The sequence below is a fragment of the Dendropsophus ebraccatus genome, chromosome 1, assembly GCF_027789765.1.
Source record: "Dendropsophus ebraccatus isolate aDenEbr1 chromosome 1, aDenEbr1.pat, whole genome shotgun sequence".
NCBI classification, from domain to species: domain Eukaryota; kingdom Metazoa; phylum Chordata; class Amphibia; order Anura; family Hylidae; genus Dendropsophus; species Dendropsophus ebraccatus.
Window position 1 is genome coordinate 70,310,497 of NC_091454.1, and position 15,801 is coordinate 70,326,297.

At 42.1% G+C, this 15,801-nt stretch overlaps 1 protein-coding gene across 1 annotated transcript in view; it reads right to left on the reverse strand.

Moving 5' to 3' along the window:
• Positions 1-582: 582 nt before the first annotated feature.
• The window catches only part of FBXO38 (F-box protein 38), a 44,245-nt gene continuing 29,026 nt past the window's right edge, over positions 583-15,801 (reverse strand). Inside the window, exons 17-22 of the mRNA XM_069972469.1 lie at positions 8,342-8,444; positions 7,357-7,523; positions 6,257-6,402; positions 3,299-3,402; positions 2,385-2,498; positions 583-1,395 (exon numbers count right to left, since the gene is read on the reverse strand). Of these exons, the coding sequence (XP_069828570.1) occupies positions 1,217-1,395; positions 2,385-2,498; positions 3,299-3,402; positions 6,257-6,402; positions 7,357-7,523; positions 8,342-8,444 (813 nt within the window). The 3' untranslated portion in view covers positions 583-1,216. The remainder of the gene's footprint in view (positions 1,396-2,384; positions 2,499-3,298; positions 3,403-6,256; positions 6,403-7,356; positions 7,524-8,341; positions 8,445-15,801) is intronic.

Genomic DNA, 15,801 nt, shown 5'->3' on the forward strand with positions numbered 1-15,801 from the left:
CCCTCCCCGCCCCACTGGCGAAGGTGGCGTAAAATGGCCAGATGCTAATATTTTATTCGCAAAACTGCCAATAGTGAATAAATTAATTTGCATCTGGCCATTTTATGCCAAAAAAATGCAACTTTCTGGTTTGATAAGTTTTCCCCTATGTTTCTACCAAATGACAAGTCCTGACATTAACAACACTTAATAAGTCACCAATGTAATCTATCATGAAATACACACTGACACGTGAGTTCATGTAATTTTTACTTGACATTGTTTTACCATATCTGGAAGAGTGTAGATGGTTAAAAATCCAGACACAACATTGTCACACATTTTACAATCTGCTCTGTGCAATTAGAAAAAAAAACATATTACAAAAAAATACAAACTTTTACATTAACTAGAAGCTGCTCCTTGGAACCATGATTTACCTTCTAGAAGATGGCGGCTTCAACTCAGTGCAACGAATCATAATTATTTAGATTCATAAAAACAAAAAAACAGCTTAAGTACTTTGCTTTGCAATTAGCAAAAAAAAAAAAAAAAAAACTTTGCAGCTCACAGAATTGCCAGTGCTGCACACCTGTCTTGCAAACCTAATTTATCCTTTTTATATTGTACAATACCTTGAGGTCTTAGCATCATTCACCACATCTAGTTCAGCCAGGCCTCCACCACAGACATGCTTGTACAAAGCTTTCCTGGTCCTTACCTGTATACCTTTAAGTGTATCACTACCTGAAGAGGTGTATTCATCTAGTATTCTAACTAGTACTAAACAGTTGTACTAAAGCTTAACCGTTTTAGCTGAGGAATGGAGGGATTCCACCGTAATGACATCATATAATATTTCAATTCTTGCGAATGATGTAGCCAGATGGCTAAGATGGGGCCTATGACACTGAATAGATTATCTTAATGGATTCAGCCTTGATAATCTAGCTTCGTGACTACACTACTGCCGTATGTAATACAGCACTACCTTTGTATCCAAGCTCACAGGAAGACTTGATGCAGGTGGAAAAACATAGGGCTGCCCTGATGTACTTATTTTCTTTGCTGGTCTTCAGACGCGACTTCTCCACCGTCATCTATAATTGCAGCTTGCTGCGAAAGGACCCAACGGGAAATGATGATAATCACCATTAGATCAACCTTCTATCTGCCACATCTCTAGGTTATGCGGCTAGAGAAAGTAAACTGATGAGATCACAGCAATCAGTTCTGTCTAAATATAGTCATCCTCCACAGGTTCTCCATTAACATCACAGTAATGGATAAATATGGCAACAACTCGCTGAAAAACGCCCCTTTTCATCTGTCGTAGCTCTGAAATCTCTTCCCCGATAGTTTCCATACAAATGTCTGCAGAAAGCTGCCCCTTCCTTCTTGGTGCATATATTGTAGCTAGTAAGGAAAAGAAAAAGTATATCAATATGCAAATTAATACAGTCAAAACTTCATGTTAAAGGGCATTCACACTTTGATTGCGGTGCATGCACAGAAGATGTGCTATGGACCGGAATCACGGAACTCCTGGAATTATGATTCATTACGATGCCAGGAGCCCCAAATGAGTTTAAATCCTCGCATTACAGTACTGATACATGACTCATGATGTCAGAAGCTCCATATTCTGTTCTGCAGAGTAATTTAAAAATTTTTTTAAAGCTGTCAAATAAAATAAAAAGTTATACAAGTTACATATCCTTGTAATGATACTGACTTTAGGAACATAGATGACGTCAGTTTTGACATAGGGTGGATGGTGTAAACACGAATTGCTGTTTTGCAGCATATTTTATGGAAAAATGTCATTGCAAAGTATAATTGGTGTTGCAAAAAATAAGGGCTCATGTCGGTCTGTAGGTGAAAAAATGCAAGCGATATGGCCTTTTAAAAACGAGGCAAAAATTGAAAAAGTGCAAAAATGAAAATTGGCCTTGGAGGGAAGGGGTTAAGGACAAAATCCACTGTGTCCTTAAGGCGTTAAACAAAACAAGTAGCTTTGTAAACAATATTTTTTTCCATGTATCACATATCTGTATTGCTTCCTGAAGTAAATGTGTACTAAAAAAAAAATACAAAGCACCAGAAGTTTTCTATGGATAGGCAAATTGGCATAGAAAGCTGTAAGATCAGAACCCTACAGAACTGACAAGCAGTTCTGAATTACAATGTAGTGTAGTAATTTGGGACATCTGGACAAGACACACAGTGCAATGTAATTTACAAGGTTCATGTTTTTTTTTAATATAGAATAATTATTTTAAAATCATATAGTTTTATTGTACATCCCCCCCAATTACAATCAACCAGTCAACAACAAAAACGCTTCCATGGGGTATACAGAATAATTTTTAATTTATGGTGTTCAATTTTTTTATTCAACTTACTTTTTTCATCATCCTCAAAATCATATCTTGCATAGCTGTTTGGTTCAGCAGTTCTCAATGAGCGTAACCAGGGAAAGTCTGTAATCATTGAGTATGGAGCACCATCCACAACACCTGAAAAATAGGAAGAATTTGTTAAGATCAAAACTGTAATACTCTCTGATGTATGTGCAGAAATGTAGGTTTCTCCCTGGAGCCTGAAAGAGTGATCTGCGCTTACATTGGAGATGGTTACAACTACTACCGTGTGGTATTTTAGGCAGCAGCCCGGGAGAAAAAAGTGGCATATAGCAGAGCCAAAGAGGGCATTTCTACAGCACGACAAGTGGTAAGTAAGCAATCCGGGTAAGATGATTTATATTGCACAGTGCATTTAGTTTTGCAGGCAGGTCCACTTTGAAGAGTTTACCCAAAGAAATGTTTTTATGTTTAAGAATGCTGAAGGTGTTAAAAAGAAAACCTCACCAGCTGCTGATTCCCTGCTACTGCCAACCCAATGTCAGCCCTGTCTGCCCTTTTTATTCTCTGTCCCAACATATTGGAAATGCCTGCTGAGCCAATCATTGCCAGAAAAAGGTCACTGCTGTGGCCAGCAAATGGCTGATGGGACATTTAGTATGCACTGGGACCAAAAAGGTTTAAGCAGCAGGACCAGTGCCAGGAGATGATCGATAAACTTTTTTTTTACCTTTGCATCTTCAACCAAAAAAAAAACCTTTGATATCGTTGCCAGAAAAAAAAAAAAATTTCATGACAGCCACTCTTTAATATTTTCCGGACAGCTCCTTCAAGTGAACTGTCTGTAGCACAATCACTCAAGACAACATCTGATTAACACATGAGTGTCCAGTTTTAACCAATGAACAATTCCGTTATTAGCTAGATTCATTGGCTAAGAAGGAACCGTTAATTACCTTCCAGGGTGTAGATGTCTCGGCCCCAGGGATATTTTGGATATTTCTTTACATCTTCTTCCGTGCGAGTGGCCTCGGGAAAGAATTCGTATTTAATGAGCTCTCTGAAGAGAAAATATCAGAAAAGATTAGAAGTCTAGGATGTATTAGCTCAAATATGGCTAGAATACAATTCAAAGCTCTACAGCTTATTATTTGCAAGGGTAAACCAAAGGATAATTAGAATTATTCCAACTCTATACAAACCACTTTAAGGGTATATTCACACGGGCGGGCTCGCAGCGAGATTCTCGCTGCGAGCCCGGCAGGTCCTGTCAGTTCCCATAAACTACATACTTGCTGCGGTCTAAACGACCGCAGCGAGTATGTAATTATACCGCGCTTAACCCCTTCTACTCCCGCCGGCCCCCCGCTGTAAGCAGCATACATTACCTGTCCTTGCTGCACGGGTCCGGCGTCCTGCTCTCCCGTCCGGCCAATTAGTGTGTTGCCCAGCCGCAGCCACTGATTGGCCGGGCGGGAGAGCAGGACGCCGGACCCGTGCAGCAAGGACAGGTAATGTATGCTGCTTACAGCGGGGGAGCCGGCGGGAGTAGAAGGGGTTAAGCGCGGTATAATTACATACTCGCTGCGGTCGTTTAGACCGCAGCAAGTATGTAGTTTATGGGAACTGACAGGACCTGCCGGGCTCGCAGCGAGAATCTCGCTGCGAGCCCGCCCGTGTGAATATACCCTAAAAGACAGATCAGACAGAAGTTTTGTGGGGTATGTAGCTGTATAGTATTACATAACAGTTGGGTATTTGGGCAAGGGAGGCTGAACTTTTTACTATTAGCTCTAAGGGAACTCTGGGTATTCAAAAATTATATTTTAAAATTAGAAATAGTCGATTTTCATCCATTTTAAAAGGGTATCTATAAGCTGCAAACTACTGACACTGTTAGATAGCTGTTAGGTCAAGGAGATACAAGGTACCTCTAATGTTTGTCTGTACTTTCAGAATGTAGAGAAATACTAAAGGCTTTTCAGAGCTCCTTACATCACCCACCCGCGGCACTGCTTCATTCCGGCCCTATGGCGCTGTTCGGAACCCACTTGCTGTCACATCTCAGCTCTACTAAATCCCTTCTTTTTACAGAGCTATTGAAGGCTGGAAGTAAGGGTCTCCAATGGATCTCTGTAAGAGCGCTCTCATAGAGATGTATTGGATACCCTGATTTACGGCCTCCTTAGCTGCAGGCCAACCGGCGAAGAGGTCACATGGGTGCCAGCGGGATTTGAACTGCACCATAGGACCAAGCCACTCTGCAAAACACTGATCATCAATGGTAAGTATATGGGCCAGCCTGCAACGAGGGGAGAAATAAAACGAAACGTGGAATGCTTTGTTAATGTATGGGGGAGGGAATATGCAGTGTTCTTTAAAGAGACTGTGTCAGTAGGTTTATGCTGCTCTTTCTAAGGGTAGCATAAGGGTGTGTGCACACTGAGTAAATAAGATGGAAAAGTCCGTCACTTAATCAGAAGCTCGCACCCGCTCGCTGACAGTGCAGCGGCGGGCGCGCGCGTCTCTGTCTGTGTCATAGACTTATTCTATGCACAGGCGGATTCCTTCCTCCGCCAAAACAATGAACTTGATCATTCTTTGGGCGGAGGAAGGAATCCGCCCGTGCATAGAATGGAGTCTATGGCACGGGCGGAGACGCGAGCGTCGTATTACGCGACCGACTTTCCGTCCTATTTACTCAGTGTGCACATACCCTAAGCTAGTGACAGAGAAGATGAACAGAATGTATCGCTTACATTGTTCTGTGTATCTGATTCAGAGATATTCTCCTGAATTACAAGGGCAATAAGTAGTTCTCTCCATTACGTGCATGCGCTCAGTGTTCCTGGATATTCGTAAGCACAAGTGACTCTCCGTCATTCTCTAGGAGCGTTGGACTCATCTCTCAGCGCGCGTGCCGGGCTGCATCGGCTGAGATCTCTGTGACCCGACTGGATCCAGAAGCGGGATCAGGTGAGTATAGGGGGCTGTAGGGGGGGTCGGGAGCCTGTCACCCCGGCACGGGGGGTTACAGGTTCCCTTTAAGGCAGCATAAACAACGTATCTTTTGCATGAATCAAGGCCATTGTTGCAGTTTGCAACAACAGCCGTGATTAATGCAGAAGATACGTTGTATTTGAATGAATGGAATCCCAGCCGGTGTGTATACACATAGTATACGGTTCGGCCGTGATTCCAACCGGCCGTACGAAAAACTGACATGTCATTCATTGAATAGCGGCCTCACAGACATGTCAGTTCACACAATGAAGAGTGCGGCTCCAGCCGCACACTCTCCATTGTGTGCAATGATGAATTGGGCGTATGCATGTGCGCCCGCATCCCAATGCAACAAAATGAAGATCTGGCCGCTACTGCAGACACCGGCTGTTGTGACGTGGCTGGGTCACAGAATGGCTGGTGTCATACGCTGTGTGAACCCGGCCTAAGGGTGGAATCACACTGCATATTTTGTTGCAGAAACTGTTGCAATAGTCTAAGGGTATGTACACACTAAGGAAAACATACAGAGGACTTGCGGCAGATTCCACCACTTGTCCCCGCTACACTCTCCAGCTGTGCCATAGACTCCATTCTCTGGTCAGGCAGATTCCGCCATCCTCCCTAACAATGAATCGGTTCATTCTTCAGGTGGACGGCAGAATCTGCCTGACCATAGAATGGAGTCTATGGCACAGGCGGCGAGTGAAGCGGGAGTGCGTGGGGACGAACTGCAGAATCCGCCGCAAGTGCTATTCGTGTTTTCCTCAGTATGCACACACCCTAATAACCTAAATGTTTAGTGAAATGCACGTGCTGCAGGAAAAACCCCATTCAGAAAAATGGAACATATTGGTCTTAGATAAGTTAGTTGTATCAGTAAGGGAACAAGGAATACAACATATACTTACTGATTCACGTTTGCTATAGTGTCCATCCAGCTCCGGACACGAACCTTATTTCTAACATTAGGGGGATTGCTAAATTCATGAATGATACAGATGTGATAAGGGTATGGACCACTGAATATTTTTCGTTCTAATGTCAAGGTGTCCACCTGTTTAGAGAACAAAGAAAATGAAAATAATGAAATGCAATCATTTTTTTAACGATGTCTGCAAGAAAAACATTTTTATTTTATTTACTATTCATATGATGAAATAATCCTGAAAGCTTGCAGTTTTCAGACCGGTCGCTACACTTATACTAAGATGAGACTTCCTCATCTGCCTGTGATGACAAGAAGAGGGCTGCCGTAAAGTGATCTGTACAGAACTACAGAGAAATGTGACATCATTGCGTCTGTTTCCATAGGGCTTGAAGACACAGAATGAGCGTGCTTGTCCTAAAACTGTCAACAGTGTATGGAGCAGGCTTGAGTCCATACACTGTGACTCTATCAGGGGGCCACTGCTGAACGTTCGTCCATGCTGATTGTTTAACCATTTAGATGCTGCGTTCAAAACTGGCAGAGGTATTTAAATTAGAAAGAAAAAGCTGAAGCATATATAAACTTGTGTACACCAATTATATTAAAATAACTTTATAAGTATGGTCAAATGATCAAAAACATTAAAACAACACACAATTCAACATCCTCATATAAATTACATGCACCGATACTGCTATAGAGTCAAATACACTCTTAAAATGTACTGGGTACAGTAATAAATCAAATTTTAGGCATAGTATACCTAAAGCAGCAAGATGACAGATAAAAATCACAGACTTTTTTTTTTTTTAAACAACAGCAGGCGACCGCATTTAACCCTATGGAATCCCAGCTGCAGTGCAAAGCTTCACATAGAGGGAGATTTATCAAACTGTTGTTAAGTAGAACTGGCTCAGTTGCCCCTAACAACCAATCAGATTCCACCTTTCATTTTTCAAAGAATCTGTGAGGAATGAAAAGTGGAATCTGATTGGTTGCTAGGGGCAACAGAGCCAGTTCTACTTTACAACAGTTTGATAAATCTCCCCTATTTTTTTTTTTTTTGACAAATAAACTTACTTGCTGCATGGGGCGCAGATAGATAATGCGATTTCTCTCAGGGGGCATTCTAAGGATCTGGTCAAGTACTTGTTCCATATTAAGCTTCTTACACTGAGCGTAATCAAAGCGATTGACAATTGGGGCATTTTCTACCTTTAAGTGCTTCAGTACACGACATCGTGTTGCTGGAAAAAAAAAAAAAAGTAAGCTTTCTAAACTGTAAAATACAGACATAAAACAAAGCATTGACCTTTACAGTACCTGCATACACTTCGACAAATATGAGACACTACCACCAAAACAATGCACAGAATAAATGCAAAATTTTAAATAATAAATGGTGATTAAAAATGAGTCTCACAATAGATATAACAGCATAACTGCAGTGCAGAGCGAACAACAGTTACATTACAAGGTCAATTATAACAATGAGGCAGAACATAAAATAATGTGCAATAGTACAAATCCAAAGCCTGTATAGTTACAAAATACAAGCCAATTGTTATACATAGCGCTATTACACTTTATGTAGAGACAAAAAGGTTTTACTGAAAGTCACGAATGCATAGCTCTAAAACCTCAGGGATAACAGCACCCAGGTGGCAGGTTTCAGCAGACTTCGTCTGGAGTGCTATTATCTCAGCAGGTCTCCTTAACCGTAGGCTTTGCTGAAAAAGATGCATTAGCACCTTTTATGTTCAAATTATTGCATCCGAGAGGTGAATAATACTGATAACTACACGTTTCCACGTAAAAGATGTCTGGTGGAACATCCCTCAGATAAGGTGGTGGAAGTCTATGTTATTTTGCTATGGAGCCCTATAAATTCTATTATTGTGAAACAGGTCTTTTCAAAACATTGATTAAGTGTAATTATCAAGTGGAGAGGATAAAAGTAGGTAGCCAAAGTATTTTTACATTTATAGGATTACATTGTTTTCCTACAAAGTATGTGTAATATTAATGGCAAAGGGTCGCTAACAGCAATCTGAAATAGACTCACCATGGATGAACATCATTTTGGGACAATCCTTAAGAACCAAATCTGTGATGCCACAGTTAGTTAAGGTAATACCCACAAGATTTTTAGATTTAAGATTTAAAACCTAGAAAAAAAACATATAGTTTAATGTATAGTATGCATTCCACACCGTTTGTTTTTTCATATATTTTTATTAATTTTTCAATAAAATCATTTTACAAAACAAGGGTACAATTTCAATTCGTATCACCCACCAAAGTGTATAAAATACACAGGTGTGTGCGCTCCATCACATGATATATTGAAAGTAGGCACTCGAATACATGTATCCACTGAAAATACGAGACCTGAAGAAACGTGGCAGCATACAACACCACAGACTCCTGCAGGGGCATATATGTCAGATAACTAATACCCTGCACAAAGGATTTGTTAACAACAAAATAAAACCCCTTAACTTTCCCCTTAACCTCCCCCCTCCCCCAAGCACGCACACTTCAAGTCTTGCTGAGGGCTCCCAAACAAAGCCACTTGACCTTACACTCCAGAATTACCACTGTCAACTTATCTTGGGAGCATCGGTAGCTTCAGCTTTCCCAAATGTGCCTTTAAGTACCATTCTGTACCCCGGAAGGGCTTTATCACCTTCTCTCTCTCTAAAGGTTCTAAAAAGGCAACTACAAAGGTTTTCCATTTACCCATGAATGATTTCACCCTCTTATCTTTTTGCTGCTCAGCTTCTATTTAGTCCATCTTAAGAAAGTGCTTGATCTTACACAGGACCTCCGTGAGGGTGAGGGTAACCATTTGGCTAAGAGACATGTCTTTGCTAGTAATATAAATATGTGAGTAAGGTGTGTCATTGGGTCTATCCACACTATTTAATCCATTTCCAGTAAGGTTGACTATATGGGTCACGTGCAGTTAAACTGTTATTGACTGACCATACTGGTTTTTAAGGTGGTCGTTAAGAGGCCTTAAAGGAGAAACCTGCCGGAGGGGGGGGGGAGGGAATCCATACATGTCCTTACCTTTTCTGTCTCCTTCCCCCAGTTTTGAGATCCTGCTTTCTGCTAAAGACACAAAAAACTGTGAGAGAGCTACTGAGTCCGTCTCTCCTATCCACCCCCTCCTCCCTTCAACCCTGCTGATGTAAACAAGTCCAAGTTACTGTCAGGCTTTTTCTGCAACATTGTAGCTTATATGTTTTGCTGGGAGGGTTAATCTGAGGTCAGGTTGTTGATGAACTCACTGTGATTATCCCCCTAACATTACAAAGTTGCTACAGCCATCTAGAGGGGAGAGGGGAGGAGGGGGATTAAGAGCAGAGACAGACTCAGAAGCTCTCACAAGGTTTTCTTTGTCTTTAGCAGAAAGCAGCAGGCTCCGAACTGGGGAAAGGAGACAAAAGTTAAGGACATGTATGGAATGAATTGTTAGTCTCCAGGAAAGGGGGGGGGGGGGGGGGGGGAGGACTCAACATATATTTTACTTAACTGGATAACCTCTTAACCCGCTCAGGACTAAGGACGTAACTGTACATCCTTTTTTGCGGTGAGTTACCGCTCAAGGACTTACCAGTTACATCCTGGGATGAAACAGGAACAGGAGCTGTGCTCGTGTCATCCCGCGGTGAGTCGCGGATGTCAGTAATAGCCAGGCACCTGCCGCAACCTGCTGAGCCTGGTCAGCTTTGCCTATTACAGGCACATTACAAAGCAATGCATCAAATAGTGATGTCCCCATGGTGAGACAGTAAAATAAAGTACAACAGTAAACAAAACACACACAAATAAAATAAATTAATAAAGTACACAACACAAAATTCCCATAGCCCCCAATGCAATAATAAATGTAGAAAAAATTAATTAAAAAGTACACATTCAGTATTGACGCATGTGTAATGACACTGGCAATCACATTATCACATAACTAAAGCCGCATGGTGACTGCAGAAAATAAAAAAATCTGAAAACCGCTAATTTTGTCATTTTTTTCATGAATTGTGGGCATTTTTCACACAAAAATTGTACAGATATCGACCAAATTTAACCCCTAACCCAAAAGTACAATATGTCATGAGAAAGCAATCTCAGAATTGCTAGGATAAGTTATAGCATCACGGAGGTATAGCCACATAAAGTGAGACTAATCAGATTTCAAAAATGAGCTCTGGTCCTCAAGGCATGATCTGGACTGGTCCTGAAAGGGTTAAGCTATTCAGTTAGTACTTAATATGTAAGGCTACGTTCACACGTAGCAAAACTAGTGGAATTCCGTGTTGGAGAATGCAGTTAGCCTCCCTCTCATAATGGGAGTCTATGGGAGGCGGGCACTGCTGTTCTCCCCGCGCTGAAGAATGAACATGTTCATTCTTCAGGGCATAGAGATGCTGTGAGAACAGCAGCGCGCGCCTCCCATAGACTCCCATTATGAGAGGGAGGCTAACAGCATTCCGCCGCGGATTTCTGCTAGTTTTGCTACATGTGAATGGGGCCTAAGGTCTGCACTCCCTGACAACTGCCCCAGTCCTGCCTCTACACAAAATAAATAAGGAGGAGATCAGAAGGAATATGTTCTCATTAACATTTGTGCAAGACTAGATTGTAGTAGAGGTGCTAGCTGGCACCAAGTCTTAAGCAATCTAGTCACACCTCAGCTCCAAACCAAGAACCAACAGGACAGAAAGAGTGCATCCTGCATGAAACGGCTATCACCAGGTATGAGCCTGCTACTGTACACCTCCCTTGCAGTATGTTTCTACAAACTGAACTGAAGTTGATGAAGCTGCAATTGGTGTGTAAAGTGGAAAAAAAATGAAAACCTATTTAGTACTGATACAATGGATTTGTCCAAACTATTAAAATATAAACAGAAAAATTAAAATATATTGTTGCTGACTCCACATGGCAAATGGTGTAAAAGAAAAGAAAAATACCAAACACCAGAATTATTGGTTTTTGGTCATTATGCCTTATAAAAATCGTGATCGAATCTACCCAATGGTACCAATAAAAACTAAAGGTCATGTCCCCAAAATAAGCCATCACACAGCCCCATAGACAAAAGACAACTAAAAAAGTTATAGGGGTCAGAATGTTGCATTTCAAACATCTTTTATTTACTACAAACAAATAATATAAATTGGGTATCGTTTTATTTGTACTGACATGTAGAATAAAGATAACATGTCAGTTTTGCTGCAAAGTAAACAGCATAAAAAAGCTGAATCTTATAAAAGTTGCAGAATTATTTTTTTCTTTAAATTTTAGGTAACAAATTTTTGTTTGCTTTACAGTACTTTTTTTCTAAAATGAAAGGCATATTTAACCCCTTCAAGACCAAGCCTATTTGGGCCTTAATGACCAGGCTCATTTTTCAAAATCTGACCTGTCTCAATTTATGCGCTTATAGTTCAGTGATGCTTTAACGTATGCTAGCGATTCTGAGACTGTTTTTTCGTCACATATAGCACTTTAAATAAGTGGCAAAATTTGGTCACTACTTTGTGTGTTTTTTGTGAAAAACATCAAAATATCATGAAAAATTAAAAAAATTAGCATTTTATGAACTTTGAAATTCTCTGCTTCTAAAAAAAGAAAGTCGTATCACATAAATTAGTTACTAAGTCACATTACCGATATGTCCTCTTTATTCTGGCTTCATTTCATAAACATATTTTACTTTTTTAGGGTCTTACAGGACTTAGAAATTTATCAGCAAATTACCACATTTTCGTAAAAGTTTCCAAAACTGATTTTTTTAGGGACCAGTTCTTTTTTTAAGTTGATTTAGGAGGTTTGTATACTGGAAACCCCAATAAGTGACCCCATTTTGGAAACTACACACCTTAAAGAATTAATCTTGGGGTATAATAAGCATTTTAACCCTACAGGGGCTGGAGGAAAGTATTCACCATTAGGCTGGGTTCACACTATGTATATTTGAGGTTGTATTTGGTCCTCATGTCAGGTCCTCATAGCAACCAAAACCAGGAATGGATTGAAAACACAGAAAGGCTCTGTCCACACAATGTTGAAATTGAGTGGATGGCCGCCATATAACGGTTAATAACTTCCATTATTTCAATACAACAGCCGTTGTTTTAAAATAACAGCACATATTTGCCATTAAATGACGGCCATCCACTCAATTACAACATTATGTGAACAGAGCCTTTCTGTGTTTTTAATCCACTCCTTGTTATGGTTGCTATACAGCCTCAAACATACAGCCTCAAATATACATAGTGTGAGCATAGCCCCAGACCGTAAAAAAATAGAAAATTTTAAATTTTCCAATAATATATACGTTTAGATTAAAGTTTCTCATTTTCAAAAGGAACATGAGCGAAAAAGCACCCCAATATTTGTAACGCAGGTTCTCTTGAGTACAATGGTACCCCATATGTGGGCATAAACCACTGTATGGGCACACAGCAGGGCTCAGAAGGAAGGGAGCGCCAATTAGCTTTTCCTTTGCAGATTTTGCTGAAGAAGTTTCCGAGCGCCAGGTGTGTTTGCACAGCCCCTGTAGTGTCAGCAGAGAGGAAAAAAAAAACATCAGTCACCCCATTTTGGAAAGTACACCGCTCAAAGAATTCATCTTGGGGTAGGATGAGCATTTTGACCCCACAGGTGTTACAGGAAAGTATTCAAAAGTAGACAGTAAAAATGAAAAACTCAAATTTTTCCAATAATATGTTCGTTTAGATTAAAAATTTTACAAGGAACAAGAGAAAAAAAGTACCCCAAAATTTGTAACGCAGGTTCTCCTGAGTAAAAAGGTACCTCATATGTGGGCATAAACCACTGTATGGGCACACAGCGGGGCTCAGAAGGAAAGGAGCACCAATTAGCATTTTCCGTGCAGATTTTTCTGAAGTAGTTTCTGAGCGCCAGGTGCGTTTGCAGAGCCCCTGTAGTGCCAGCGGAGTAAAATCTTGCCATAAGTCACCCCATTTTGGAAAGTGCACCCCTCAAAGAATTCATTTTGAAGCGTGGTGAGCATTTTGACCCCACAGGTATTAGAGGAAAGTATTCAAAAGTAGACAGTAAAAATGAAAAACTCTAATTTTTCCAATAATATGTTTCTTTAGTTTGAAATTTCTCAATTTCACAAGGAACAGGGGAGAATACTCACCCCAATATATGTAACGCAGGTTCTCCTGAGTAGAACGGTACCCCAGATATGGGCATAAACCACTGTATGGGCACACAGCCGGGCTCAGAAGGGAAGGAGCGCCAATTAGCATTTTCTATGCAGATTTTTCTGAAGAAGTTTCTGAGCGCCGGGTGCGTTTGCAGTGCCCCTGTAATGTCTACAGAATGAAAAACCCCAAAAGTCACCCCATTTTGGAAAGTACACCCCTCAAAGAATTCATCTTGGGGTAGGATGAGCATTTTGACCCCACAGGTATTAGAGGAAAGTATTCAAAATTGGCCAGTAATAATGAAAAACTCATTTTTTTCCAATAATACGTTGGTTTAGTTTGAAGTTTCAAAATTTCACAAGGAACAGGAGAAAAAAAATGTACCCCAAAATCTGTAACGCAGGTTCTCCTGAGTACAACGGTACCCCATATGTGGGTATAAACCACTGTATGGGCACACAGCGGGGCTCAGAAGGAAAGGAGCGCCAATTTGCTGGAACAAAACCGCAGCTAGTAATAGTTATTAGAATAGCGCAGTTACTAAAATAAAATTAAAAAAATAAGATTACAGGTAATGTGGGGTGGTTACGGACAGTCTGGGGTGGTTCCGGGTGATCAGGAGGTGGTTACGGTCAACATGGGGTGGTCACGGGCAACCTGGGGTAGTTACAGGCAACCTGGGGTAGTTACAGGCAACCTGGGGTGGTTACAAGAAACTTGGGTTAGTTGCAGGCAACCTGGGGTGGTAAGAGGCAACCTGGGCTGGCTACGGGCAACGTGGGCTGGATACAGACAACCTGCTGTGGCTACAGACAATTTAGGGTGGTTACAGGCAACCTGCTGTGGTTACAGGAAACATGGGGTGGTTACGGACAATCTGGGGTGGTTACGGATAAACTGAAGTCCTTATAGATAATCTGCGGTGGGTACCTGTAATCTGGCGTGGATACGGGCAATCTGGATGGGGTCATTGGCAATTTGGGGTGGTTAGAGGCAAGGTGCGGTTGTCAGTGGCAAGGTGCAGTGGTCAGAGGCAACCTGCGGTGGTTTCGTGCAATCTGGGGGGTTACATGTAATCTGGCATGATTATGGGCAAGCTGGGGTGGTTCTGCGCAACCTGCAGTGGTTACGGGCAACCTGGGGGGGGGTTACAGACAATCTAGGATTGTTACGGATAAACTGAAGTGTTTATAGGTAATCTGGGGTGGGTACATGTAATTTGGGGTGGTTACAGGCAATCTGGAGGGGGGTCACTGGCAACGTGCGGTGGTTACGTGTAATCTGGGGGGTTACGTGCAATCTGTCGTGATTACGGACAACCTGGGGTGGTTACGGGCAACCTGCGGTGGTTACGGGTAATCTGGGGGGGGGGGGGGGGGGTTAGGGGTAATTTGGGAGTAAACTGCAATTATTACTATAATAAAAAGTGTGTGTTTTATTTTTTTGTATGTTTGTCACTTTTTGTACTTTAACCCCTTAACGACATCGGGCGTAAACTTACGCCCTCGCGCCCTGGTACTTGGCGCATCAGGGCGTAAATTTACGCCCGATGTTTCCCCGATCGCTGTGTGTTCGCACACAGCGATCGGGGAAGATGGCCTGCTATAAATCATAGCAGGCCATCTTAGCTTCACGGCACGGGGGGTGGTTAACACCCCCCGTGCTTACGATCGCCGCTATAGGCTGATCAATTCAGATCAGCCAATAGCGGCGATCGGAACCTTTCAAAGGGATACGTTATTGCCTCCGACACCGAAACAGCCAGTGAGGATGAATGGGAGGGATCCTTCTTTCCTCCATTCATCCTCATCATCCTGTGACGTGTCTGGGGGTAGCACAGCGTACGCTGCCCCCCAGACACGTCTTTTCCGCCAGTACCGTCCCAATAAGAGATGACGGTATGGAGTGAAATTCTACAAACTCTGTGACAGTACCTCAGGGTACACTTACAGATTTAGGGTACGTGCACACTGCGGAATGGCAAAGGATAACCCTTTGGACATTCCGCAGCTGGCACCCACCGGCGAACTGATGCGGGCGTGCGTCTCCGTGTCATAGACTCCATGTTATGCATGGGCGGATTCCATCGTCCGTCCAAAGAATGAACACGTTGGACAGAGCGGAATCCGCCCGTGCATAGAATGGAGTCTATGACACGTGTGGAGACGTGCGCCTGCATCAGTCCGCCGGCGGGTGCCAACTGCGGAATGCACGAAGGGTTATCTGTCGTGATTCCGCAGTGTGCACGTACCCTTAGAGTGTATGTAGGAAGGGACACCCGAATGCAGCCCCCAGATGCCCCCTCCCCCACCATCCTCAGAACAAGTGG